The sequence below is a fragment of the Dromiciops gliroides genome, chromosome 1, assembly GCF_019393635.1.
Source record: "Dromiciops gliroides isolate mDroGli1 chromosome 1, mDroGli1.pri, whole genome shotgun sequence".
Classification (NCBI taxonomy): domain Eukaryota; kingdom Metazoa; phylum Chordata; class Mammalia; order Microbiotheria; family Microbiotheriidae; genus Dromiciops; species Dromiciops gliroides.
The window spans coordinates 673,170,881-673,196,901 of record NC_057861.1 but is presented as its reverse complement, the minus strand read 5'-3'; the positions used below and the strand labels follow the sequence as shown (position 1 = coordinate 673,196,901).

General features: G+C 39.7%; 1 protein-coding gene across 1 annotated transcript in view; it reads left to right on the top strand.

Annotated features, from left to right (window-relative positions):
• Positions 1 to 25,302, top strand: part of SLC25A20 (solute carrier family 25 member 20) — a 49,644-nt gene extending 24,342 nt beyond the window's left edge. Inside the window, exons 3-9 of the mRNA XM_043977031.1 lie at positions 2,157 to 2,284; positions 7,932 to 8,022; positions 17,687 to 17,804; positions 20,209 to 20,281; positions 20,760 to 20,869; positions 21,511 to 21,635; positions 24,433 to 25,302. Coding sequence (XP_043832966.1) covers positions 2,157 to 2,284; positions 7,932 to 8,022; positions 17,687 to 17,804; positions 20,209 to 20,281; positions 20,760 to 20,869; positions 21,511 to 21,635; positions 24,433 to 24,495 — 708 coding nt within the window. The 3' untranslated portion in view covers positions 24,496 to 25,302. The remainder of the gene's footprint in view (positions 1 to 2,156; positions 2,285 to 7,931; positions 8,023 to 17,686; positions 17,805 to 20,208; positions 20,282 to 20,759; positions 20,870 to 21,510; positions 21,636 to 24,432) is intronic.
• Positions 25,303 to 26,021: the final 719 nt, after the last annotated feature.

The following is a 26,021-nucleotide window of genomic DNA, read 5'->3' as shown; positions in this document are numbered from 1 at the left end:
TACTTTTTTTGGGGGTGGTGGTGGTGGTCAATGAGAATTAAGTGACTTGCCCAGGGTCACACAGCTAGTAAAGTGTCTGACGTTGGATTTGAACTCAGATTCTCCTGAGTCCAGGGCTGGTGCTTTATCCACTGTGCCACCTAGCTTCCCTATAAGGTCTTTGCTTAAAGATTTATTGAACACTTTCTGAGTACTAGTTGTTCTTATGTTCTTGGAAGATACAAAATGTGTGTACTATGCAGTTCCTGCCCTTCTGGTGCTAATGTCTTAGTAGGAGAATGAAATAGAAACAAAAAAGCCTGGGGGACACACCATTCCTACTGCGACTGTTACAAGAAAAATGCATTAAAGAGATGCCCAATAAAGTGCTCTATGAAATCCTGGCTGAAGATCATCATCTGGAGGGAATCAGGACAGGCTTCCTTATGGAGGAACATTGGAGTTGAGCAGGGATGAGGAGGAATTCAACAGGCAGAGGGAGAAGCATGAGTCAAGTCCTTGGAGAGGACTTTGTAAGCACAGGAGCGCTCTGAGCAAAGGCCCTGGGGCAAGAAAGCACAGGTCTGTGTTCAGAGGGCAGAGAAGTTGGCTGGAGGGAAGAAATGTGAAATAAGGCTGGAAAGACTACTTTGTAAAGGGGTTTCATGCTAGGCAGAAGGATTTAGCTTTTTTTTTTTTTAAGAATGTCTTTATTTTATTTTTTTCTCAGTTATTTTGTGTGTGGCATGAAAAGTGGATTGGAAATAGAAAGTAGAGTTGGGTAGATGGATTAGGAGGCTCTCATAGTTGTCCAAAAAGGTAGTAATGAGCACATGTGACCAGTTTGGTGGTAGTGGAGACAAGTGAAGTTGTGGAGCCTGTCTTTCCAGTCAGATTTCCCATCTGAGTGTCCCTGAACACACTCTGGAGACAGGATTGCCTGTTGAACAGCATTTCATTTCTGACCTTTCTGTCTTTGTACATGCTGACGTCCATGCCTTGCATGCTTACCCTTGTCACCTCCATGTCTTGTTGTCTCTGGTTCTCTTCAGAGCTCAGGTCAAGCAAAGGCTGCCTCTCAAGAAGGGATCATCCAGGGGCAGCTAGGTGGCACAGTGGATCGAGCACCGGCCCTGGAGTCAGAAGGACCTGGGTTCAAATCTGGCCTCAGACACTTAACACTTACTAGCTGCATGACCCTGGGCAAGTCACTTAACCCCAGTTGCCTCACTTAAAAAAAAAAAAAGAAGGGATCATCCATCCACTGCTTGAAAACCTCTCTTAATGGGAAGTTCATTCTTTATTGAGGCAGTCCATTCGGTTCTTTGGACAGCACTGATTATTAGGAAGACTATTCTTAGGTCAAACTGAAATCTCCCTCTCTGTAAATTCTACCCGTTTCTCTGAGTTCTACCCTCCAGGGTCAAGGAGAACAAGTCTCATCTTCTGTCCCCATGATTCCAGCCTTCAGATACTCAAAGGCCACTTCCACGTCCCAAACTATCTTCATGGCATGGTTTCTGGTTCCCTCACCATCCTGTTCTCCTTCCACTGCATATACTCCAGTCTGTCAGCGCTATTCCTAAAATGTGCCATCCCATAACCGACAGATAATGCCCTGACCAGATCAGAGAACAGCAGAACACAATAGTACTTATCCCCTTCTTCCCAGAGGTCTCCTTCTTTTCCTCCCTCCCTCTTGAAACTCTCTTTCCATTATTAATACAAAGTAGCATCACATTCACTTTTTTGGCTGCCAGATCAGCACCTGTGCTGGAGGGCTCAAGTGGGGGAATGTCAGACCGCATAGCAGAAGGGACTGGGCCTGTCAGATTCCTGCTCTCTGTCGTCTTTGCCAGGATGTCTGGTGAAGGAAAAAAGTGGAAAGTTAAAAGGATGCGGTCTTTCTCTTTCCTCTTCAGGAAACTTTCCTTTTGAAAATGCATGGAACAGTGGAATGAGTGCCAGATGGAGGAGTTGAGACCCTGGATTCAAATCCTGGTTCTGCCATCTACTTGTGGGCCTTAGGGCAAATCACATGACCTCAGTAAGCCTCAGTTTTTTCTCATCCAGAAGATGAGGAAGTTGGCTTAGATGACCTATCTCAGAAGTCCCTTCCCATTCTCAATTTAGAAGCTAAAAAGGTGCCCATTGCCTATTTGCACATTGTCTTTCAGGGTATTCGAGGCCTTTACCGAGGAATGGCTGCTCCTCTTGTTGGGGTCACACCCATGTTTGCTGTGTGCTTCTTTGGCTTCGGATTGGGGAAGAGACTACAACAGAAGCACCCAGATGATATATTGAAGTAAGTTCTTCAGGCCCACTGCTTCAGGCCTTGCCTTGAGAAAGACCCAGGGTAGTGAGTGGAACATAGTCTTTTCTTTTCTTTTTTTTTTTTGCGGGGCAATGGGGGTTAAGTGACTTGCCCAGGGTCACACAGCTAGTAAGTGTCAAGTGTCTGAGGCCGGATTTGAACTCAGGTACTCCTGAATCCAGGGCCGGTGCTTAATCCACTGTACCACCTAGCCGTCCCCGGAACATAGTCTTTTGTTGTTTGTTTGTTTTTAAATGAAGTATTTTCTGCTTTGTTTCATTAGTGGACACAGTGAGAAAAAAGAGTCCAAGCTAAAAATAGATCTTGGGTAATAAAGTTGTGGATTACATATCTCCTGCCTTCTTTTGCAGAGCAGAGGATATGTTACTACAGTGGGGCAGTGTTCACACTTAGCCACAGAATAATTCACCTATAAAAGATACCTCATTGACAGGCCCTAGGACAGTCTCTGCCTAGGTTTGTGGGTAAGGAGAGAAGGTGCTTTGGAAAGCTTTGTCTGGAAGCAGCATGGTGGAGTGGGAAGAACACTGATGTGACTTATGAAGACCTGGGTTGGTTTTAATAGTTCTGCTTTGCTATTTTTTTTTTAATTTTTTTTTTTTTTTAGTGAGGCAATTGGGGTTAAGTGACTTGCCCAGGGTCACACAGCTAGTAAGTGTTAAGTGTCTGAGGCCGGATTTGAACTCAGGTACTCCTGACTCCAGGGCCGGTGCTCTATCCACTGCGCCACCTAGCTGCCCCTCTGCTTTGCTATTTACTGCATGTGTGATCTTGTCCAAGTCCCATCCCCTCTCTAGGCCTTATTTTTGTTCTCTGTAAAATGAGGGGGTTAGACTGGATCCAGATGTTTTCAAACTTTGGTGGAAAGTTCTATTAATCTGTCTGTGCATCAAGCATTTTCATTTGGCCGCTTAGGAAAATGTGTGTGAGGCTTGGAGTTAAGAGATCTGGGTTCAAAGCCCTACTCAGATACTTAAGCAGCACTGTGATACTAGGTAAATCGTTCAGTTTCTTCATTTGTAAAATAGACATTTTGCACAACCTACCTCATAGAGTTATGAAGAAGACACTTTTGCAAACTTTAAATTGCTATGTCAGTATGAGCTTTTTATTAAGTCAATATAGAAAGGGCCTATGATTTTTGTTAGTATGGGAACTTCAAGATTTCAACTTGTCTATAACTGATGATAGGATTCTTGAGTTGAATGAGTCTTAGAGATGTTAGGTGGTTTGCTTGTGGTCACCTGACTAGGAAGTGGCAGAAGCCACATTTGAACCCAGGGTTTCCTTACTTCAATGCTAGTACTTCTTTATTACATCATACTGCCTATTATTATTACTTTGTCATTATATATTTTTGATCAATGTATTCATAGTCCAGCTACTATAATATAATATATTAATAGTGCAGCTCCTATAATAAAAGCTAAAATACAAAATTTTTTTTACCTTAAAATATCTTGTTCTTATACTCAAAAAAGTGGACATTTATTAGATGAGCTCTAAGGATCTTTCCAGATTTAAGTCCTGTAGTTCCATGATCTTTATCTTTGGAATGAAAGATGGAGAGTGTTCTTTATTGTCTTCCCTCCCAAGTTGTTGTGAACTGGTGAGGGAAAAAGGGATACTTTTATCCTTTCTCTGTACCATGCTTATATATGTTTTAACTATTTCTCCACATGGATGAGGTAGGTCGGCCTTGTTTTCCTTATTTTGTTTATTTTTGGAAAGTTAAGTTCAGCATGGGGTAGTGACGAAGTCAAAATAAGATCCCAAAGTTGACTGAGCCACACTGGCTTCTAGTTCATTCTAACAAATATGTTTCCTAAGATGCTGTAAAAACTATTTAAATGGGGCAGCTAGGTGGTGCAGTAGATAGAGCACCAGCCCTGGAGTCAGGAGGACCTGAGTTCAAATCCAGCCATAGACGCTTAACACTTACTAGCTGTGTGACCCTGGGCAAGTCACTTAACTCCAATTGCCTCACCAAAAAAAAAAAAAATAATTAAAAAAACAACTAGTTAAAAGAAATATTTTAAAACTAGAAGGCATATATATATGAGCTTCATTGTTAACTCCTATTTAAAATATTAATCCCTCTCCAAAAGAGTAGCCAACCGTGGTGCTCTGTCTTCTATGGCAGTAGTAGGGAGCAGATGGCAATAAGGAATGCTGGATTCCTTCTGACAACACACATCTGTCACCATGGGCCTCCCTGCTAGGCATCTGGCTCTGGCACCAGCAGGCTTTCCTTTCAGATCTTTGGCCATGATCCTTAGCAAAAGGCCAGCTGGACTATGGATCCCAGTCAGAGACAAGACTCAGTCCCCTTCTGAAATGAGCGGAAGCAAAAGAGCCTGGCAACCTGGGTTATTATCATTGGAAGTTTGAATCCTACAGAGTGTACCTGTTGTCACATCTGATTGACTCTGTAGGCTCCTTTCTACTTTTTTCAAGAGTAATGTGCCTAACTTACTTAGAACTGATTTTCCAGAGGAAGTCACAAGTGTCCCAAGACTTCAGCTCCAAAGTACATCTGTAAGGGATACTTGTTAAGCTTCACTGGGCTATCAGCACTCTGAATGCTGGGGCCAAAGGGCACAAAGTCTGCTTTGGCCTCAGGAGTCTCTCCCTTTGTTTTATATCCTTCCATCCATCCCTTCGTCCTTCAGCTTCCAAGTGCCCACTTTGTACATAGCCATGTACTAGGAGAGGTACAGCACTTAAAGAAGACACAGTCTCTGCCTGCCCTTCTAGAGCTCAGAGGTCAATAGCATGTGCTGATTGTTATCATTCGAGGATAGTACACAAAGGCAATAGTGAATATATCAGAGGTTGGAGACTTGGATCTGTGGTCTTGGAGCCATGCTGCAGAACCTGAGCTGTAACTCAGGTACATAAGCAACTAAAAATGTTTCCTCCCTTGACTCTCAACATTTGCTTCCTAAAATGGACATTAGATATGTTGAATAGAAAGAGGCAGGAAGGTGGAGCCACCTTTTAGGGGCTCTGCTTGCCCAGAAAAGATATCAGGGAGCAAAGGTGAATAGAGGTAGAAGCATTTGGCCTTTGCTCTGAATGGGCAAGGGTTGTGGTCACTCAGGGGTCTTTGATTAGGGTATTGGCAGAGGGTGCACACCAGGGTTGGGAGTAAATACACTTGAGTATGAATCTCTTATTGATGGTCAATAGCCACTCTCTCTAAATAGGTCTTAGATTTGCCCCATCTTAAGTTGGAAGGGACCTCACTGGACATCTGTTCCAATCTATCCTTTGTTTTTAGTGAGGCAATTGGGGTTAAGTGACTTGCCCAGGGTCACACAGCTAGTAAGTGTTAAGTGTCTAAGGCCGGATTTGAACTCAGGTCCTCCTGAATCCAGGGCCGGTGCTCTATGCACTGCGCCACCTACCTGCCCCTCAACCTATCCTTTGTACAGAAAGTCCCTCTAGCCTCTATATCTGATAATCCAACTTTTGACTGAAGACTTCCATGAGGGAGAGCCCACTTCCTCCTAAGGCAGTCTAGTCTATTCCATTTTTGGATAATGTTAAATGTTAGGAACATTTTCCAGACCTCTAGCCTCAATCTGCCTCTTTGTAACTTTGACCAGTAGCTCCCAGTTCTTCCCATCGAGACCAATCAGAACAAGCCTTATCCCTCTTCCATGTGACGGTCCTTCAAGTACTAGAAGAATCCCTTTTTTAGGCTAAATCCCACAATTTCTTTGAACTGATCCTAATTTGGCATGATCTTAAGCCCCTTTACTACTTGTCACCCTTTACTGAACATACTAGGGCATCATTGTCCTTCACAAACATTCACATAACCTCTGGAGTATTTATAGTTAAAAGATGCAGGATCAGTTTGAGGCAGGCCATGCCAGCCAGAGTACCAGGCTTAGGATTCTGGTGCTGCTGCATATAGAATTCTGGCTAGTCATTTTCATATTTTTGCTTAGGGTGGGGTGGGTAAGTATGCTGCTCATTGGACATAGGCAATGACAACTATAAAGTACTCTTATGTCCGTAAGACCAGTGAAAATCCATCACATTACTTTGAATCACACCATAAGTGTCAGACTCTTTTTGTATCAGAGTGGAAGGTAGGGGATGCAAAGGACCTTAGTCTTGGTAACTACCACTAGACTCCATTATTTGCCTGTTCTTGTGGTGGGCTAGTAGGAACCTAGTCAGCCTCATGATTACCATAATCAACATGTCACCTTACTTGGGAAAGGAACCTTTTTCTTCTCCATACTATGTGCTTCATGTAGTTCCATTGGTCCTCCCTTTATAAGCACAAAATTTACTCTCCTCCCTCTTATCACCACCATACAAACCACTGAATTCCCCATCATTCTTCTAGGTAAATATATACCACTCCCAGATTCCAGGAATTCACTTCCTCTTAGCCTTATTCCTCCTTTCCTGTGTAAGGATTGAACTGTGACTGTAGCCCAGGGTCTAAGCTTCAGCAGGTTAAGTAGGGCTGTACAATTTTCTCTGATATAGAGCCCAATCTGAAGTGGGGGAGGGGGGACACACAGAGAAAGAGTTTAGAAGCCAAGTCCCTCGTTGCTGAATCCCTAATCCCTGAATCCCTAAATTGAAAATCCCCATTTCAACCTGTAAACTGGGATGCCACCCAACTATTGTGCCACCTGTGGATGCCATTTGCTTCAAACTCTTCTGGTTATGTGATCCATTAGACTCACTGTGGCCAGCAAAGGAGTTTTTCAAAAGTATCTCCTAAGCTACTGTAGCTCTTGTTGAAACATAACCAGCTTCAACTAATCAGTCTCAAAGGTTAGTCTGAAAGGAATGGAAATTGAGCCAGACAGGAAGTCACCAAAGCCACTGCTGGAAAGGCAAGTTACATAGTGGGAAAAGACCTCCCACCCTTACTAGCTTTGTGAGCATAGGCAAGGCTTCTCTGAGCTTCCATTTCTCCATCTATAAAATGGGGTAATAATACCTATCACATTGACTTCCCAGAGTTATGAGATCAAATGAGGTAGACTTTGTTAACCTTAAAGCACTGTCAGTTGTTACTATGTTATTACCAATTCTTTGACTGTAGACAAGGCAAACCTGGAGATGCCATTCTGTGCTCAAGGTGGGCATGCAGCTTCACAGAATTAAAGACTGGCTTAGCTCTATCTATCTCCTTCCTGATAATGTGAGACAGCCATTAGCCATTCCACACACCCTCAGTGCTAAACTGTTCAGGCTTAGAGGGCAGAGTGTTCTTAGTTCCTTGGTGACCCTCAAAAGACAGCTTGTATCCACACTTAGTGTTCTTTAGGAAATGATCCAAGATTGCTTCTTAACCCGGACTTCCCACTCTTTGGTATGAAAGGCCACAATGGTATAAAACCTTCCTAACCCTTTAGCTTCCTTGGACCTTAAGCCCTGGAAAAACAGGATGCACACAAAAAACCAACAGCCAAAAAACAAAACCTCAGCCTTATAACTATGCAATTATGGGTTATCCAAATACCCTTTGCAACCTTGCAAAGTACAGATGTTTGAGTATAAAGCTCTCATTTCTTTAATTTCCTACATCCTGTGTAGTTATTCACTGGCTCTCTACTATTCTGTTTTTTCCCCACCGTAGTTATCCCCAGGTGTTTGCAGCTGGGATGTTATCTGGTGTGTTCACAACAGGAATCATGACTCCCGGAGAAAGAATCAAGTGTCTCTTACAGGTAAGTGGGAAGAGAATGGTCTGCTTTCTGGTTTTATAGACTTTGTTTGCCATTTTTTTAAAAGTCCCTCGGGGGCAGCTAGGTGGCACAGTGGATAGAGCACCAGCCCTGGAGTCAGGAGGACCTGAGTTCAAATGTGACCTCAGACACTTAACACTTACTAGCTGTGTGACCCTAGGCAAGTCACTTAACCCCAGTTGCCTCACCAAAAAAAAAGTCCCTCCATTCCTTAAATACCAGCTGCTAGATACATGTGCAAAGTGTTTTCAGGGTTTATAAGAATATGGGACCTTTTCATTACCTATCAGTCCATCTGCATACATGCATTAAATGCCACCTGTATGCCAGACACTATGCTAAGTGCTAGAGATATAGACACAAAAACCAAAATAGTCCTTCTCCCCAAGGAGCTTACATTCTATTAGAGGATATAACAAATACATATATAGGTACGGACAAAAGAGAGAATATAATTTTAGGGGAAAGACACTAGAAGCTGGGGATTAGGCAAGGCTTCTTGTACTGTAGAAGTTGGTGCTTGAGCTGTTCTTTGAAGGAAATCAGGAGTTCAGAGACAAATGGAAGTGAGGAGAGAATGCATTCCAGGGATGGGAGAGAGCCAGTGTAAAGGGTTGGAAGTAGTAGATAGATTACCTTGTGTGAGGACAAGTATAAAGGTTGGTTTGCCTGGACTGAAGTGTGTGTGAAGAGGTGTATACTAACATGGAAAGCCTGTATTAGATCCTAGATGTAATAGGGAGTCATTAGAATTTATTAAGTAGGAGAGTGACATAGTCAGATCTGTACTTTAGGAAAATCTTTGGCAACTGTGTGGTGAAAGACTTAAAGCTAGAAGACCATTTAGGAGGCTTTTGTTAATAATTCTGTAAGAGTTGATGAGGGCCTGGTGATGGCCATGTCAGTGGAGAGAAGAGGACAGATGCAAAACATGTCACAGAAATAGAAACAAAAGGATTAGCTATGTGGAGTTAGACTAAGAGAATGGCTCCAAGGTTATGAACCTGGATGGTTGGAGGGTTAGTGGTGCCTTTGATAGAAATAGGGAAATTTGGAAGGGGATGGGTTTGGGTGGAAGGTAATGAGTTATATTTGGAGTATTTTGAGTTTGAGATGCTGTGAGGTATCTAGCTTGAGAATGAGAGAAGAATATTGCTGTATCTTAACAGCAAGAAAACAAGACAGATCTGTCACTCTTTACTGTAAACCTTTATTCCTTACTTATCTAGCCATCAGAAAGCTGGAAAAACATAGCAGTGAATCAGACCTGAAAGAATGCTGTCCTCCCATTCCTTTTTTCGTCTACCTATCCAAATCCTACCCTTCCTTTAAGAGACAGCTCAAGGCTCACCTTCATTCAGCACAGTCTCTCTTAGCAGCAGTGCTCTTAACCTAGTACTGAATTTGTTTATCACTTATGTTCTCTTGAATTGTTTTCCAGTTTTTTAATTGGTGTGTGTTCTCAATTTCTAATAAGGCTGTAAGTTCTGTGGAAGTAGGATCATTTATCTTTTCCATCTTTGTGTCTTCTATATGATAGGTACTTAGATTGTGTTTTTTGAATGAGCTAATTGTTAACTGAAAAATCCCATGCTCAATTCCCTGATGTGGAAAGTTACTGGTCAGACATTTGGGGAAATGCTTAATGAGAAGCCCTTTCATAAAGTCTTATTTTTTTGTATTAAAAAGATTATAACCATCAACAAAAACAAATAACCCAGATGAGAAGAAAATCTTAAATAACAAGGTAGAAATAATTTAATGAACAAAAAAAGAAAGCAAAAGGTTTTTTTGAGCTGTACACTTTTCAGGTATGTCTAATATTCTAATACCTCCAACTTTTTTTTTCTTTTTTCTTCCTTTCTTTTTTGTTGCAGTCAAGTTGCACATTATAGTTTTACTGCTTTCTGTTTGCATCACCTTTTATTTCCATAGTTATTTGCTAGATAGCTATCATTTTTGTGGAATATATTTAATTATGTTAACATGCAATTTATCTCCAACTGCAAGAAAAGTTTATATCCTAGTTTTTATTATAGATAGAAGGATTATAAATATTTCTATACAGTAAGTTAAAAAAATGTTTTTTTGATATGTCAGAAATTGAATCACTGTGTGGAAAGTACCTTTTGTCATATTGGTCTACAGAATGTTTCTACCAGTTAATAGTGTCACTGAATGATAGAATGAAATGCCCTTTTTATATAATGTTGCCAAGACTGGATTTTTACAATTTTTCACTATTTTTGCCTTTTAATGAAGATCTTTCCGTTAAGCTTATTCACTTTTTTTTATATTTAATTTTAATTTTTTTTCTCAATTACATGTAAACAAAAAATTTAAACTTGGGGGGGGCAGGGCAATGAGGGTTAAGTGACTTGCTCAAGGTCACACAGCTAGTAAGTGTCAAGTGTTTGAGTCAGGATTTGGACTCAGGTCCTCCTGAATCTAGGGCCAGTGCTTCATCCACTGCACCACCCAGCTACCCCATACATTCATTTTTTAAAAATTGAGAGTTCTAGATTCTCTGCTTCCCTTCCCTGCCCCTTCAGATTATACTTACGTAGTCATGCAAAGCATTCTGTATTAGTCATATTGCAAAAGAAAATGACCAAAAAACAATAATGAAGAGTAAAAAAAAGCATTCAATCTACATTCATACTCCCATCAATTCTTTCTCTGGAGGTGGAGAGCAGTTTTCATCATTAAGGCCTTTTGAATTGTCTTGGATCTTTATTTTGCTGAACATAGCTATGTCATTCACAGTTGATCATAATACAACATTGCTGTTGTTATATACAATGTTCTTCTGGTTCTGCTCACTTTACTTTGTATCAGTTCATGTACATCTAAAGGGGTTTTTCTGAAAACATCCTGTTTATCATTTCTTATAGCACAATAGTACTTTATCCCAAATTATATACTATGACTTGATAGTTATTCTCTAATTAGTGGACATCCGCTCAATTCCTAAATCTTTGGCATTGTAAAAAAGAGCTGCTATAAATATATTTGTATATGTAGGTCTTCTTCCTTTTTCTTTGATTTATTTGGGTTACAGTCCTAGTAGTGATTCTGCTGGGTCAAAGGGTATGTAGGGTTTAATAACCCTTTGGACATGGTTCCAAATTGCTCCCCAGAATGGTTGGATCAGTTCATGACTCTACCAACAATATATTAGTGTCTTTATTTTTTCATACCCCCTCCAACATTTGTCACTTCCTTTTCTGTCATATTTACCAATCTGATAGGTGTGAGGTAGTACCTCAGAGTTGTTTTAATTTGTATTTGTCTAATCAGTAATGATTTGGAGCATTTTTCATATAACTATAGATAGCTTTGATTTCTTTTTCTGAAAATTGCCTATTCATATCCTTTGACTCTTTATGATTCGGGTGATGACGTGTATTCTTATAAATTTGACTCATTTTTCTGTATATTTGAGAAATAAGATCTTTATCAGAGAAAGTTGTAAAATTTTTTTTCCCAGTTTCCTGCTTTCTTTCCTTCTAATCTTGGCTGCATTAATTTTGTTTGTGTAAAAAAAAATTCAATTTGCTGTAATCAAAATTAATCCATTTCATATCCTATAATTCTATCTCTTGTTTGGTTATACATTCTTCCCTTATCCATAAATTTGACAGGTAAAATATTCTATGCTCCCTAATTTGCTTATGATATCACCTTTTATGTCTTAATCATGTAGCTTTTTTTTTTTTTTAGTGAGGCAGTTGGGGTTAAGTGACTTGCCCAGGGTCACACAGCTAGTAAGTGTCAAGTGTCTGAGGCTGGATTTGAACTCAGGTACTCCTGACTCCAGGGCCGGTGCTCTATCCACTGCACCATCTAGCTGCCCCATCATGTAGCTATTTTGACCTTAACTTGATATATCGTACGAGATATTAGTATGTATCTAGTTTCTGCCAAATTGCTTTCCAGTTTGTCAGCAATTTTTGTCAGATAATGACTTACTGTACCAAAAGCTTGGATCTTTGGGTTTATCAAATCTGATTACCATGGTCATTTACTACTATGTTTTGGATATCTAATCTACTCCACTGATTCACTCTATTTCTTAGCCAGTACCAGATTGTTTTTTTCCCATTGATTCGCTTAATATTTTTGACCTTTTTTTTTTCCAGATGAATTCTGTTGTTTTTTTTGGGGGGGGGTGTTTGGACGGGGCAATGAGAGATAAGTGACTTGCCCAAGGTCACATAGCTAGTAAGTGTCAAGTGTCTGAGGTCAGATTTGAACTCAGGTCCTCCTGAATCCAGGGCTGGTGCTCTATCCACTGTGCCACCTAGATGTCCCATGAATTCTGTTATTATTTTTTCCTAACTCTGTAAAATAATTTTTTGGCAGTTTGATTGCTATGGCACTGAATAAACAAATTTTGGTAGAATAGTCATTGTTATTATATTGGTTCAGCCCCTGAACAATTAATATTTCTCCAATTGTTTAAACCTGACTTTATTTGTGTGAAAAGTATTTTATAATTGTGTTCATATAATTCCCCGGTTTATCTTGGCAGATAGACTCCCAAGTATTTTATATTGTCTCCAATTATTTTAAATAAAATTTTTCTTTCTCTTGCTGCTAGACTTTATTGGTAATATGTAGAAATGCTGATTATTTATGAGTTTACAATTATGCTAAACTTATTATTTTACCTAGTTTTTTTATAGTTGATTTTGTAGGATTGAAAGACACCATATTGTCTGCAAAGAAAGATGGTTTTGTTTCCTCATTATCTATTCTGATTCCTTCAGTTTCTTTTTCTTGTTTTATTGCTGTAGTTAGCATTTCTAGAAAAATATTGAATAATAGTGTTGATAATGGTCATCCTTGCTTCACCCCAATCTAATTGGAAAGGCTTCTAGCTTATCCACATTACAGATAATGCTTGCTGATGGTTTTAGATAGGTACTACTTATCATTTTAAAGAAAGCTCCATTTATTTCTGTGTTCTCTGGTGTTTTTAATGGGAATAAGTATTATATTTTGTAAAAAGCTTTTTCTGCATCTATTGAGATAATCATATGATTTTGATTTTATTTTTGTTATTGATGTCAATTATGCTGATAGTTTCCCTAATATTGAACCAGCCCTGCATTTCTGGTATAAATTCTACCTGTTCATAGCATATATAATCTTTGAGAAATATTGCTGTAAATATCCTTGCTAGCATTTTATTTAAAATTTTTGCATCAGTATTCTTTAGGTAAATAAGTCTGTAGTTTTATTTCTCTGTTTTTGCTCTCCCTGGTTTAGGTATTGGCATCATATTTATATTATAAAAGGAATTTGGTAGGAATCCTCGTTTGCCTGTATTTCCAAATAGTTATAGTATTAGAATTAATGGTTCTTTAAATCTTTGGTAGAATTCACTTGTAAATCCATCTGGTCCTGGTGATTTTTCCCTAGGGAGCTGATTGATGGTTTGTTCAATTTATTTTTCTAAGATAGGGTCTATCTCCTCTTCTTTTAATGTGAGCAATTTATTTTTTTTGTAAAAATTCATCCATTTTACTTAGATTGGCAGATTTATTGGCAGACAGTTGGGCAAAATAGCTCCTAATAATTGCTTTAATTTCATCTTCCTTGCTGGCTATCTTTACATTTTTAATACTGACCATTTGGGGTTTTTTCACTTTTTTTTCTTTTTTTAAAAAATTAATTTAGGCAATGGTTTGTCTATTTTATTGTGTTTTGGTTTTGTTTTTGCCCCTGACCCTGGCCCACTCATTCTTTAGGATTAGATTATTTAGTTTCCAAATTAATTTTTAATCCATGTTTCCACAGCCTTTTATTGCATTACGATCTGAAAAAGGATGCATTTAATATTTCTACTTTTCTGCATTTGGTTATGATGTTTTTATGCCCTAATATGTGGTCAGTTTTTGTGAAGGTGCTATGTACAGTTGCAAAAAAGATATACTCCTTTCTATTCCCGTTCAGTTTTCTCCAGAGGTCTATCATATTTAACTTTTGTAAAATTCTATTCATCTTCTTAACTTCTTGTTTATTTTATGGTTAAATTTATCTAGTTCTGAGAGGGAAAAGTTAAGGTCCCCAGTATAGTTTTACTTTCTGTTTCCTTCTCTCATTTATATTTTTCTTTAGGAATTTAGATGCTTCTATGTTTAAAATTGATAATACTTCATTGTCTATGATACTGTTTAACAAAATATAGTTTCCCAGCTTGTCTCTTTTAATTAGACCTGTTTTTTTCTTTGGCTTTGTCTGAGATCATGATTGCTACCCCTTTTTTTTTTTTTTTTAATCTCAGTTGAAGCATAATATTTTGCTTCAGTCTCTTATTTTTACTCTCTGGTCAGTGTGTTTCTTGTAAAATGTCGTTGGATTCTGGTTTTAATCCATTCTGATATCCATTTCCATATTATGAGTGGACCTATTCCATTCCTATTTCTGGTTGTGATTATTAACTGTATTTCTTGCTATCCCATTTCTTCTCTCCCCTCCCCCCCACCCCCATTTATCCTTCTCTCTCTTTTTAACCTGTCCCTCCTCAAAAGTCTGTTTTTGCTTCTGACCAGTGCCTCCCTTAATCTGCCCTCTCCTTCTCTGGTCCCCTTCCCCTCCTTACTTCTTTGTAGGGTAAGATAGATTTCTGTACCCAACTGAGTGTGAATGTTATTCCCTCTTTGTGTCAATTCCAATGAGAATAAGGTTCAAGTATTGCTTACTACATCACTCTCCTATCTTCTCTGTTATAAAAGCTCTTTTTTTTTCCCTTGTATTTTTCTAGTGCATCCTTCTTTTTTAACCCTTATTTTTCTTTTCTTTTCTTCTTATTTTTTTGGTGGGGCAATGAGTGTTAAATGACTTGCCCAGGGTCATACAGCTAGTAAGTGTCAAGAGTTTGAGGTCGGATTTGAAATCAGGTCTTCCTGAATCCATGGCTAATACTTTATCCATGCACCACCTAGCTGCCCCCTGATTTTATTTTTTAAAAATCATCCCATCATAGTAAATTATGATGTTGTGCTCTATGTCTACATATACTCCTTCTAACTCCCCTAATAATGATAAAGTTCTTAGGAGTTACAATGACCATCTTCCCATATAGGAATATAAGTATTTTAACCATATAGAGTCTCTCATGATTTCTCTTTTTATGCTTTGCTAGAGTATTTGAGTATATTGTAAATTTGAAGGTCATTTTCTATTCAGCTCTTGTCTTTTCATCGGGAATGCCTAAAGTCCTCTATTTCATTATGAAGGATTATACTCAGTTTCACTGTGTAAGTGATTCTTGGTTGTAATACTAGCTTCTTTGCCTTCTGGAATATCATATTCTTTTTTTTTTTTTAATTTTTGGTGAGGCAGTTGGGGTTAAGTGACGTGCCTAGGGTCACACAGCTAGTAAGTGTTAAAGTGTCTGAGGCCGGATTTGAACTCAGGTCCTCCTGACTCCAGGGCCAGTGCTCTATCCACTGCGCCACCTAGCTGCCCCGAATATCATATTCTTAAAGCCTCCATTCTTTTAATGTGAAAACTGCTAATTTTTGTGTGGTTCTGATTCTGGCTCCATGATATTTGAATTTTTTTTCTTTGTAATGTGCTTGTAATATTTTCCTTTTTGAGCTGGGAGCTCTGGAATTTGACTGTAATATTCCTAGAAGTTTTCATTTTGGAGTCTCCTTCCCAAAATTGGTGAAGTCTTTTAGTTTCTATTTTATCCTCTGTTTCTAGGATACTGGGGGAGTTTTCCTTGATAATTTCTTGAAAGATGATATCTAAGCTCTTTTTTTTATCATGGCTTTCAGGTAGTGCAATAATTTTAAAATTATCTTCCCTTGATCTATTTTTTCCAGGTCACTTGTTTTTCCAGTGAGCTATTTCACATTTTCTTCCATTTTTTTTCATTATTTTATTTTGTTTTATTGTATCTTGGTTCTCATGGAATCATTTGCTTCCACTTTCCCAATTCTAATTTTTTTTCCAATTCTAATTTTTTTTTTGGGTGAGGCAGTTGGGGTTAAGTGACTTGCCCAGGGTCACACAGCTAGTAAGTGACAAGTGTCAGAGGCTGGATTTGAACTCAGGTCCTCCCGAATCCAGGGCTCTTGCTCTATCCACTGTGCCACCAAGCTGCCCCACTCCAATTCTAATTTTTAAGCAATTATTTTCTTCAGTGAGCTTTTATACCTTTTTAAAAATTTGGCCAATTATAATTTTTAAGGAGTTTTTTTCAGTGAATTTTGTGCCTGCTTTTACCAGTTGGCTCATTTTGTTTTTTTAAGGTACTGTTTTCTTTATCATTTTTTTTGTGTGCTTCTTTTACCAAGCTGTTTACTCTTTTCATAATTTTCTTTCATCATTCTCATTTCTTTTATCAGTTTTTCTTCTACCTCTCTTATTTTGTTTTTAAAATCCTTTTTGAGCTCTTCCAGGAATTCTTGTTGCACTTATATCCAATTTACATTTTTTCTTTAAGGCTTTGCTTGTAGTGGCTTTGACATCACTGTCTTCTGGGTTTTTGTCTTGAGCTTCCCTATCTCCATGGTAACCTGTTATGGTCACGTTCTTTTGCTGTTTGCTTATTTTTCTAGCCAGTTTCTTGACTTTTATGTTAAATTTGGGCTCTGTTCCTGGAATGGAGGGGCACTATCCCAAGCTTCAGGACTTTTTTGCTGCTGTTTTCAGAGTTAGGTCTGAGGGTCTGTATAGTTTTAGTGCTTACAACGTAGTATTATCTTTTTTTTTTTTCTTCAATGAGGCAATTGGGGTTGACTTGCCCAGGGTCACACAGCTAGTAAGTGTTAAGTGTCTGAGGCTGGCTTTGAACTCAGGTACTCCTGACTCCAGAGCCGGTGCTCTATCCACTGCACTACCTAGCTGCCCCCCAACGTAGTATTATCTAAGGAGAGGTGTGGTCACTACTCTTCTGACCTGTTTTCTGGTCCTTACCCAGCAAGGGACCTTTTCCCCCTGTAGCCACCAATGCTAACACTTTTCCTTGCCCTGGGACTATGACCAGATCCTCTGCTCTCCTGCAGCCACAATTGCTGGTGCTTCTTTCTGTCTTGAAATTGAGACCAGGTTCCCTGTGAGCAATCATAGACACTGCTCTTGTCCTCAAATTGCAACCAAGGCCCCTATTCCCCTGCAACCACAATTGCTGTTGTTCCCTTTGGCCCTGGGGCTGTGACCCAGAAGCACCAGGGTCTTGAACCCAGCTCCAGCAAAGGGTCCCCTGTAATATCCTTCCAAACAGTTGTCTGACTCTTCCACTGTCCATGGTCTGAGAGCTCCAGAAGTTGTCACCACTGCCAGTGCAACTATCCCCAAGGTTCACTATGTTGTGACCTGTGTTGTGCATTCTGTGCTGTACTCCAGGCCTAACCACCACCCTTGTGAAACAGAACATTTTTGCTGACCTCTTGAGTTGTCTTGGGTTAGAACAATTTTCTATTGTTGATCTGTTGTTGGTTTTGCTGATCCAGAATTTGAGGTGCTATTGTTGAGTTATTTGGAAGGGAATTTGGGAGAGCTCAGCTAAGTGCTGTTCTCTACCATGTCATTTCGGCCTTGCCTCTTTCCTGGGTTGATTCACTTTTGATAATCTGATTTTTCTTACTCCTTTCCCCCCCCCCCCCCCCCGCCTTTCCCCCTGCAGATTCAAGCTTCTACAGGAGAAACAAAATACAATGGTGCTTGGGACTGTGTCAAAAAACTGTATCATGAAGCTGGAATAAGAGGCATTTACAAAGGAACTGTGCTTACGCTCATGAGAGGTAAGCACTGGGGATCGCCCTTCCAGAGTATGCAAAACTGCCATGAAGGCATATCTTACATTGAGAGAAGGCATAAGTTGGAATTTTTTTTTTTTAAGTGAGGCAACTGGGGTTAAGTGACTTACCCAGGGTCACACAGCTAGTAAGTGTTAAGTGTCTGAATCCGGATTTGAACTCAGGTACTCCTGACTCCAGGACTGCTCTATCCACTGCGCCACCTAGCTGCCCCCAGTTGGAATTTTTTTACCCCCATTCTTGCCCAGGATACAATGCTTATTTTTCATATTTAAGATGAAATTGGCTTTAAGCAGGAATCGCTTCAGTGCCTTGAATCAGGAGCAGATCTTTAGGGAATACCAAAATAGGTAATAGGTCAGTTGAGCCAAGAGCATATGATGTAAGTTTGGGGATAGTACATAGGCTGACCTGTTGGATACTGCTGGACAGCCTTTTCCCATAAAGGATGGGGAACGCCATAGGGCTGAGCATTGCCAGCAATCCTCAGTGTGGTCTCTTTGCAGACTCTTCGTGGAGGAGACTGCAGGAGCTGGGATGGGAAAGGAAATGATGAACACAAATCTCCAGGGAAAAAGAGCAGACCCTAGGTTGAGATTATGGTGTGGCAGAGAAGGTAAAGTAGAGGAGGTTGGACTGGGTTGTACAAAGGGGATGTCTTGGCTGATGTGGGTGGTGGAGTGAATCTTTTCCTTCCACCTATCCAGGACTTTGTAGCAAGGAGTGGGTCTTGTGGTATTCCTGAAAAAATCTTAGGAGGGGCCCTGTACTGAGCTTTGAACTATTTACCATCATTTTGGGGGGCGGGGTAAGAAAAGTTGTTTGAATTTTTTAATTGTACTTCCAAATAGCAATGACATGATAAATTTTTGCAGCCATTCAAATAAAATATTGATAATTTAGCAAAAACCCAAGTAAAACCAGGCTAGTTTATGGGTTCAGAAAGTAAAACTGATGATAAACTAGCAATATAATAATACTTTAAAATATGTTTCATTTCTTCATTGTGGATACTCCTTCCAAATTCCAAGCCTTCCATGCCTTAGTAGATAATTTTTTTTAAATTATAGATTCATATTGATATCCTTTGTTTTTACATTGCTCAGATTTCCCCTTGAATCCCTTCTCTTTCCTCCAAGAGAATAGTGTCTTATAATAAAGATTTTCTTTTAAAAAAGGAAGAGGGGCAGCTAGGTGGCACAGTGGATAAAGCACTGGTCCTGGATTCAGGAGGACCTGAGTTCAAATCCAACCACAGAACTTGACACTTACTAGCTAGCTTTGTGACCGAGGGCAAGTCACTTAACCCTCATTGCCCCACCAAAAAAAAAGTGTTTGTTGTAAAAAAAGGAGGAAAAAGAATCCACAAAATCAGTAACCATTTTGAAAAAATCTGATGTTATATGCAATGTTGCACATCCATGGACCACCCTCCTACCTCTCTGCAAAGGGATGGAAGGAAGTATCTTTTTATATATCTTAAAAAAAATTTTTTTTATTTAAAAAATTTTCCATGTTCAATTTATTATTTTTTTAATTAATAAAGTATTTTATTTTTTCCATTACATGTAAAGATAGTTCTCAACTTTTGTTTATACAAGCTCTACAATTTCAGATTTTTCTCCCTCCCTCCCCCCTCCCCTAGACAGCTGATAATCTGATATAGGTTATATATATATATATACACATAACAACATTAATCCTATTTCTGCATTAGTCATGTTATAAGAGAAAAAATCAGAGCAATGATGAAAAACCTCAAAATAGAAAAAAACAACAGCATCAAAAACAAAAGAAATAGTATGATTCATTCAGCATCTATACTCTGCAGTTCTTTTTTTTTTTCCTTGGATTTGGAGATCCTCTTCCATCACAAGTTCCCTGGAACTCTTCTGTGCCATTGCATTGGTGAGAAGAATATAGTCCATCACAGTAGATCAACACTCAGTATTAATGATACTGTGTACAATGTTCTTCTGGTTCTGCTCATCTCACTCATCATCAGCTCATGGAAGACTCTCCAGGTTTCTCTAAACTCCTCCTGCTCATCATTTCTTACAGCACAATAGTATTCCATTGTTCAATTTATTTTTTAAAAATCATGTACACAGTGGGAAGACTTTAAACCAATGTGCTACTGAGTTTCTTCTTGAATAATAATTAAAATTAATAATTTCAAGAAAATAAACTCTGGCACTCCATAGTTTAAACACAGTCATGTGTGATTTATGTCAGCAATGTATTACATAGCTGTTGGGATCAGAATTCAGGAACTTTTCTTTTTATATCTTTTTTAGAGCCAGTATTTTAACTGTACACTCTTAAATTCAAGAATATTGGCTAGTTTTGTTTTATTTTTCTTAGTAAGTATCTTTCTTGACACAAACAGATGTTCCTGCCAGTGGTATGTACTTCATGAGTTATGAGTGGCTGAAAGATATCTTCACCCCAGAAGGCAAAAGGTAAGTAGAAATGGCTTCCCTAGGGAATTGCTGCTCTTAACTTAAGAAGTATAAGGGATAGATGTGGCCTTCCAGGATTGGCTCCATTTCTATTGACCTTCTGCTGTCCTTTCATTCATTGGCTTCTATAGGCCAGGACTAACAGTCCTACACTGGGACTGGAATAGGAGGTCCAGCCCTGTCTGAACAAAAAAAGAAATTGCTTCTCAACTGCATTTTTCTCATTGTTCCCCATTCTTGCAACTCACTGCTTTTCTTGAGGCTGCCTAAGAAGTGAATAGGGAACACTCGTCTTTTTCCTGTAGCTGTTATTTTCACTGAGGCTACAGTCCAAGAAGGCCTCTCTGACCCCTGCTCTTGTCCCTGCTTCTCCTCCCCCCTCCTCTGCAGCCAGATCTACTGGGCCCTGTTGGTTCACACAGCCTTTCTCTTCCTCTTAACCATCCTGTTACAATGTTGTTGGTTTTTTTCTCTGCAGTGTTAGTGAGCTCAGTGCCCCTCGAATCCTGGTGGCTGGAGGCTTTGCAGGAATATTCAATTGGATTGTGGCTATCCCTCCAGATGTGCTGAAGTCCCGCTTCCAGACTGGTGAGAGAGAATAAGGCCACCAGTGTGGGAAGTTGACCCACAAGACTTCCATGTATGTTTCATCCTTTACTTTTGATCAGAAGACTTTTCTTGAAGAAAAAATTGTTGCAAGTACAATCAACTCTGTTGCTTGGTGGAATCTCCACAGCAGTGCTTAAATCCCTAGCTGGCTTCCCCATTAGTCTCCAAGATAGACCTAAGCCAGGGTGTGTACCAGGAATGCAGATTCATTGTCATGTCAGCCTGGACCAAAAAAAAATTGAGAAGATAAATCTACTTTTCTTCCAAAATCTAAATCACACATACTACCATACTTGAAAGCCGAACAGAAAATAATTTGTGGATTATTCAGCCACTGCCCTTTTCTGTTTGCGTCAGGTGGGGAGGTTAGTACTCGATCAGTAGACAAGATAAAAGATATGTTTGAGGAGTTAAACACCTGATTCAATCTGTCATCTTAAAGCCTTAGCCTTTTTTGGCAGCTGCTGTGTTCTTCAATGACATATGCTGGTATCCTGAGCCACTGCTGATGGAACCCCCCATTCCCACCCCTTTACTCAACTGTGTTAGTAATGCTGTCGGCTCAAACAGTGGTCCCAGGTAGCGTTTTAAAGTCTTAGTTGTCTGTTTTGCTCCAACAGCCCCACCTGGAAAATACCCTAATGGGTTTCGAGATGTGTTGAAAGAGCTGATCCGAGAAGAGGGTGTCGCATCCCTTTATAAAGGTTTTACTGCTGTAATGATCCGTGCCTTCCCAGCAAATGCTGTAAGTACAAAATGATAACATTATTTGCCTACAGTTCTGTAGAGCTTAAAGGTTTGCAAAGTAATTTCCTTTTAACAGTCTTGTGAGATAGAAAATACAATGGTTATGATGCCATTTTTAAGGATAAAGAAACTGAGGCTCATTGTACACAGTATCAACAACATTGTGTGTTGATCAACTGTGATAGACTTGACTCTTCTCGGCAATACAGTGGTCCAAGATAGTTCCAAAGGACTCATGATGGAAAATGCTCTCCAAATCTAGAAAAGAATAAAAAAGAACTGTGGAATATAGAAGCAGATTGAACCATACTATCTCTTTTTTTTTTGTTTTTCCCTTTTGCTCTGATTCTTCTTTCACGACATGACTAATGCAGAAATATGTTTAATGTAATTGTACATATATAACATATCAGATTGCTTGCTGTCTTGGGGAGGGGGGAAATAGGGGAGGGAGGGAGAAAAATTTGAAACTAGAAATCTTATTAAAACAAATGTACAGGAGGACCCGAGTTCAAATATGACCTCAGACACTTAACACTTACTAGCTGTGTGACCCTAGGCAAGTCACTTAACCTCACCCAAAAAACCCTCAGAAAACCCAAAACAAATGTTGAAAACTTAAAAAAAAAAAAGGAAAAAGAAAGAAACTGAGGCTTAGAGAATTGAAATGACTTGCTGAACATCATATGGCTAGTAAATGTCAGAGAAGCATTGGAATCCAGGTCTCCTTATTCCAAGTCCAAAGCTATTTCCATGACACTGCACTGTTCTCCATACTCATATTTACATAGTTCTTGAAAGCAGCCAGGTCACAACAAACAATACTGTAAGAATTATTAGTCCAATTTTACAGATAAGGAAACTTAAGGTTCAGAAGTAGCAGATATGAATCTATGTCACCCTCTGTGCCTCACCTAAAGTTCCTGCCTTTCTCCAAACTAAGGACCAGAGGCAGATGTTGCCACCTTCCTGATTTCAGACTCTTGTGCTCTATCCCTTTATGATATGGTTATCATTGAGTCCTATTCTTGGTCCTCAGGTGGAAGAGGGAAGTTGCATCTTCAGGTTTTGAAATTCTGCATCCTGCCTAGATTTCAGAGAATATTTGTCCTACCTGTTGTGGCTGAACAATTGCCATTCCCTATGGGGAGCAGGGGTTTTCTATGTCCCTGGGTGCTTGCACTGTTTAGTTCTTTCTTTCTTTCTTTCTTTCTTTCTTTCTTTCTTTCTTTCTTTCTTTCTTTCTTTCTTTCTTTCTTTCTTTCTTTCTTTCTTTCTTTCTTTCTTTCGTGAGGCAGTTGGGGTTAAGTGACTTGCCCATGGTCACACAGCTAGTAAGTGTCAAGTGTCTGAGGCCAGATTTGAACTCAGGAACTCCTGAATCCAGGGCCAGTGCTTTATCCACTGTGACACCTAGCTGCCCCTTGCACTGTTTAGTTCTACAAAAAGTTAGGGCACTGGCTCCTCACATGTGCCTTGGGGCACAGGAGCCTGTTTCTGTCCTCTGGGCTTCAAATCATCTTGAGCTTACATCTCCACTCTGGGAACAAACTGGCCTCTTAAATCGTAAATTGGCTTTTGAAGAGAAGCTCTTAGCCAAGGGACAACTATTCCTTCTTTTGGATATTGGGAATGTGAGTCACAGAATGTTCAAGTTGGAGAGGATGATGCAGCCCACCATCCTCATTTTATGGCAGAGGCAGCTGACCAGCGAGGGGAAAGATTTTCCCAAATCATGACTAGCTAGTTATGTGGCTGAGTCAGAACTTAGACTGAGGCATGCTGATTGCTTGTCTGTTACAGTACCTCCACTGTCCCTGTGCTGTCCAGTGCACAGCTTTTATTTCATTATTTGACAGAAAGAGGAGACTGTTTGCCTTAAGTAAGGGCTCTGAATTTGTTTACTGTCATGGACCCCTGGTGCAGTGTCTGGTGAAGCCTATGGAACCCTTGTCAGAATCACGTTTTTAAATGCACAAACAAAATACACAAGATTACAAAGGAAAGCCATTATGATGAGATGAATTTATTATTAGATATTAAATTAAATTAAATTAAATTAAATATTAAAAACACCACAAATTTACAAACTGAAGGTTGAGCACCCCTGGCCTAGAGCCTCAGCAGTTAACCAGCTGGCTGGCTCTAGCTTTAATAAGCATTAATTAAGTACCTATACTTATATGGCATTCCATACACTCAGCTCTTGAATGCAAATAAAGGCCAAAAAACCAAACACCAGTTAAATTGTCAGCTAGCGTTTCTTAGGTGTCTACTATGGTAGGTGCTGGAGATACAAAAATGAAAACAAGAAACAGTCCCTGTCTTCAAGAAGCTAAAATTCTTCTAGAATGAAATAATAGGAGAGACTATCAGATTAGAAGTTATCTGAGAGGCAAATTTCAGTGTTGAGATCGTGGTGGCGGCACAGTCACAGATGATGGAGAGACCTAGGATGTGACCACCTCTGTGGGTGCTGGGGTTCCACGAAAATGTAGATCATGGGAACTTAGGTTTCTGAATTGGTTTTGTGGCTAGTAGGTGGTGGGTAGCAAGGAATTGAGAGACTGTAGGGAGACTGACTGTTGGTAGATATGTCTGACTACTCTACTGATTTGATATAATTATTTTATTTTAATAGCAGCAACACTGAGCATTTTCTGCTTCAGAAGTCCTTGAATTTAATGGATTTCTCTTCATCTGTAGCAGGGCAGAATGGTTAGAGAGCTAGTCTCCACATGATACGGGGAATCAGTACTCTCTCCTAACAACCCTTCCATCTCTTTTTTTCCTAGGCCTGTTTCCTTGGCTTTGAAATTGCCATGAAGTTCTTCAATTGGATCGCACCTAATTTATGAAACTCAGAGATCTTAAACCCTCCAGACAAAGGGAGAAGAAATACAATGACAAAAGGAAGGGATGGGACTGAACTTAACTTGGCAAGAGCCTGCATATTAGTGGGAGGGAAGAGAATGAAGAAATAAGAGCACTTAATGAACTTTGTATAACGTATGCCTTAAAGACATCCTTTGGCTGGTACAATGTGTGCCATTTTGAAACTTAAATTCAGTCTTGATGATTTAAGGAGATTTCATAAGGCTTTCGAGGTGGAAGTCAGTAGCTAGTCTCAAAATGGAATCTATTTTGCACCTATGCCATCACTACCCAACTCTTATAAACCTGCTACTGGGACATCTTCCTCGGTTCTAGAAGGGCCATCAGTCTCACTAACAATACCAGAGATCTATTGTTAATACCAGCTAGCCTTCAGTTGCAAGATTGTTCAAGCCCCAGTTGGTGAGCGCTTAATTCTCAGGATACCTTTTCATCTTTGGTTGCACATGTTGAAATGTGACAATAGCTTACTCTCTCCATTTGTGCTGTCTTTGGATGTATATTTAAGAGCATATAGATAGCTTGTCAACACTCAGGTTTTAATTTTGTGTGTCACTAATCGAGAAGTAGCCTAATTCTGGTAGGATTGTGTGGGAAAGTGTCCTCTTCCCCAACCAACTCCCACCCTATGAGTAGGACGATTTTAAATCAACAATCGAGTCATGGAATTGGTGAGGATAAATCGGGTGTGTGGGAGGACCCCTTCTACACACTTTGTGATGAGGGGATCCTCTTTTATCAGGAAATAATAAATACCATTTTTTCTCTGATTTTTGTTCTTCTGACTGTGTACTTCTCAGCTGGCAGCCTGTTAGCTGGCAGATGCCGAGGACTAATGAAAGTGACTGCTGAGACTCCCCCTTGACCTTCAGACCTTTATTCAGTTCTCCTACTTCTGGGAGGAGGAATTTTTCTGAATCCCACTCTGCCCCTGCTAGCAGAGGGATGAGAGCTGGATCAGCTGCTGCTCTTTCTACCTGGTTAGTCCATAGGATCAGATTTAGAACTGCAAGGGACCTTGGAGATCACCTAACCCAACTCCATCATTATACAGGTATGAGTCTTGAGGCCCAGAGAAGGATGGTAAAATCACAGTTAGTGACAGAGCCAAGATTCCCTCTTCGGCCCTTTGACTCCATATCCACTGTTCTCTCCACTGTGTACCATTGCCCCCCCATCAGGCTACTATCTTCAGATAATTACAAATGAGGGGGGCGGCTAGGTGGCACAGTGGATAAGGTACCGGCCCTGGATTCAGGAGGACCTGAGTTCAAATCCGGCCTCAGACACTTGACACTTACTAGCTGTGTGACCTTGGGCAAGTCACTTAACCGTCATTGCCCCACAAAAAAAAGAAAGAAAGAAAGAAATGAGGCCATGGTTTTCTCTGTCAAGCAAGGTAGCTTCAGTCTGCTTCCTGGCCACAATCTGCACCTCTCCACAAACTGCTTTCAATTCAATACAGATCTTGCTTGCCACTAGGCCTTGG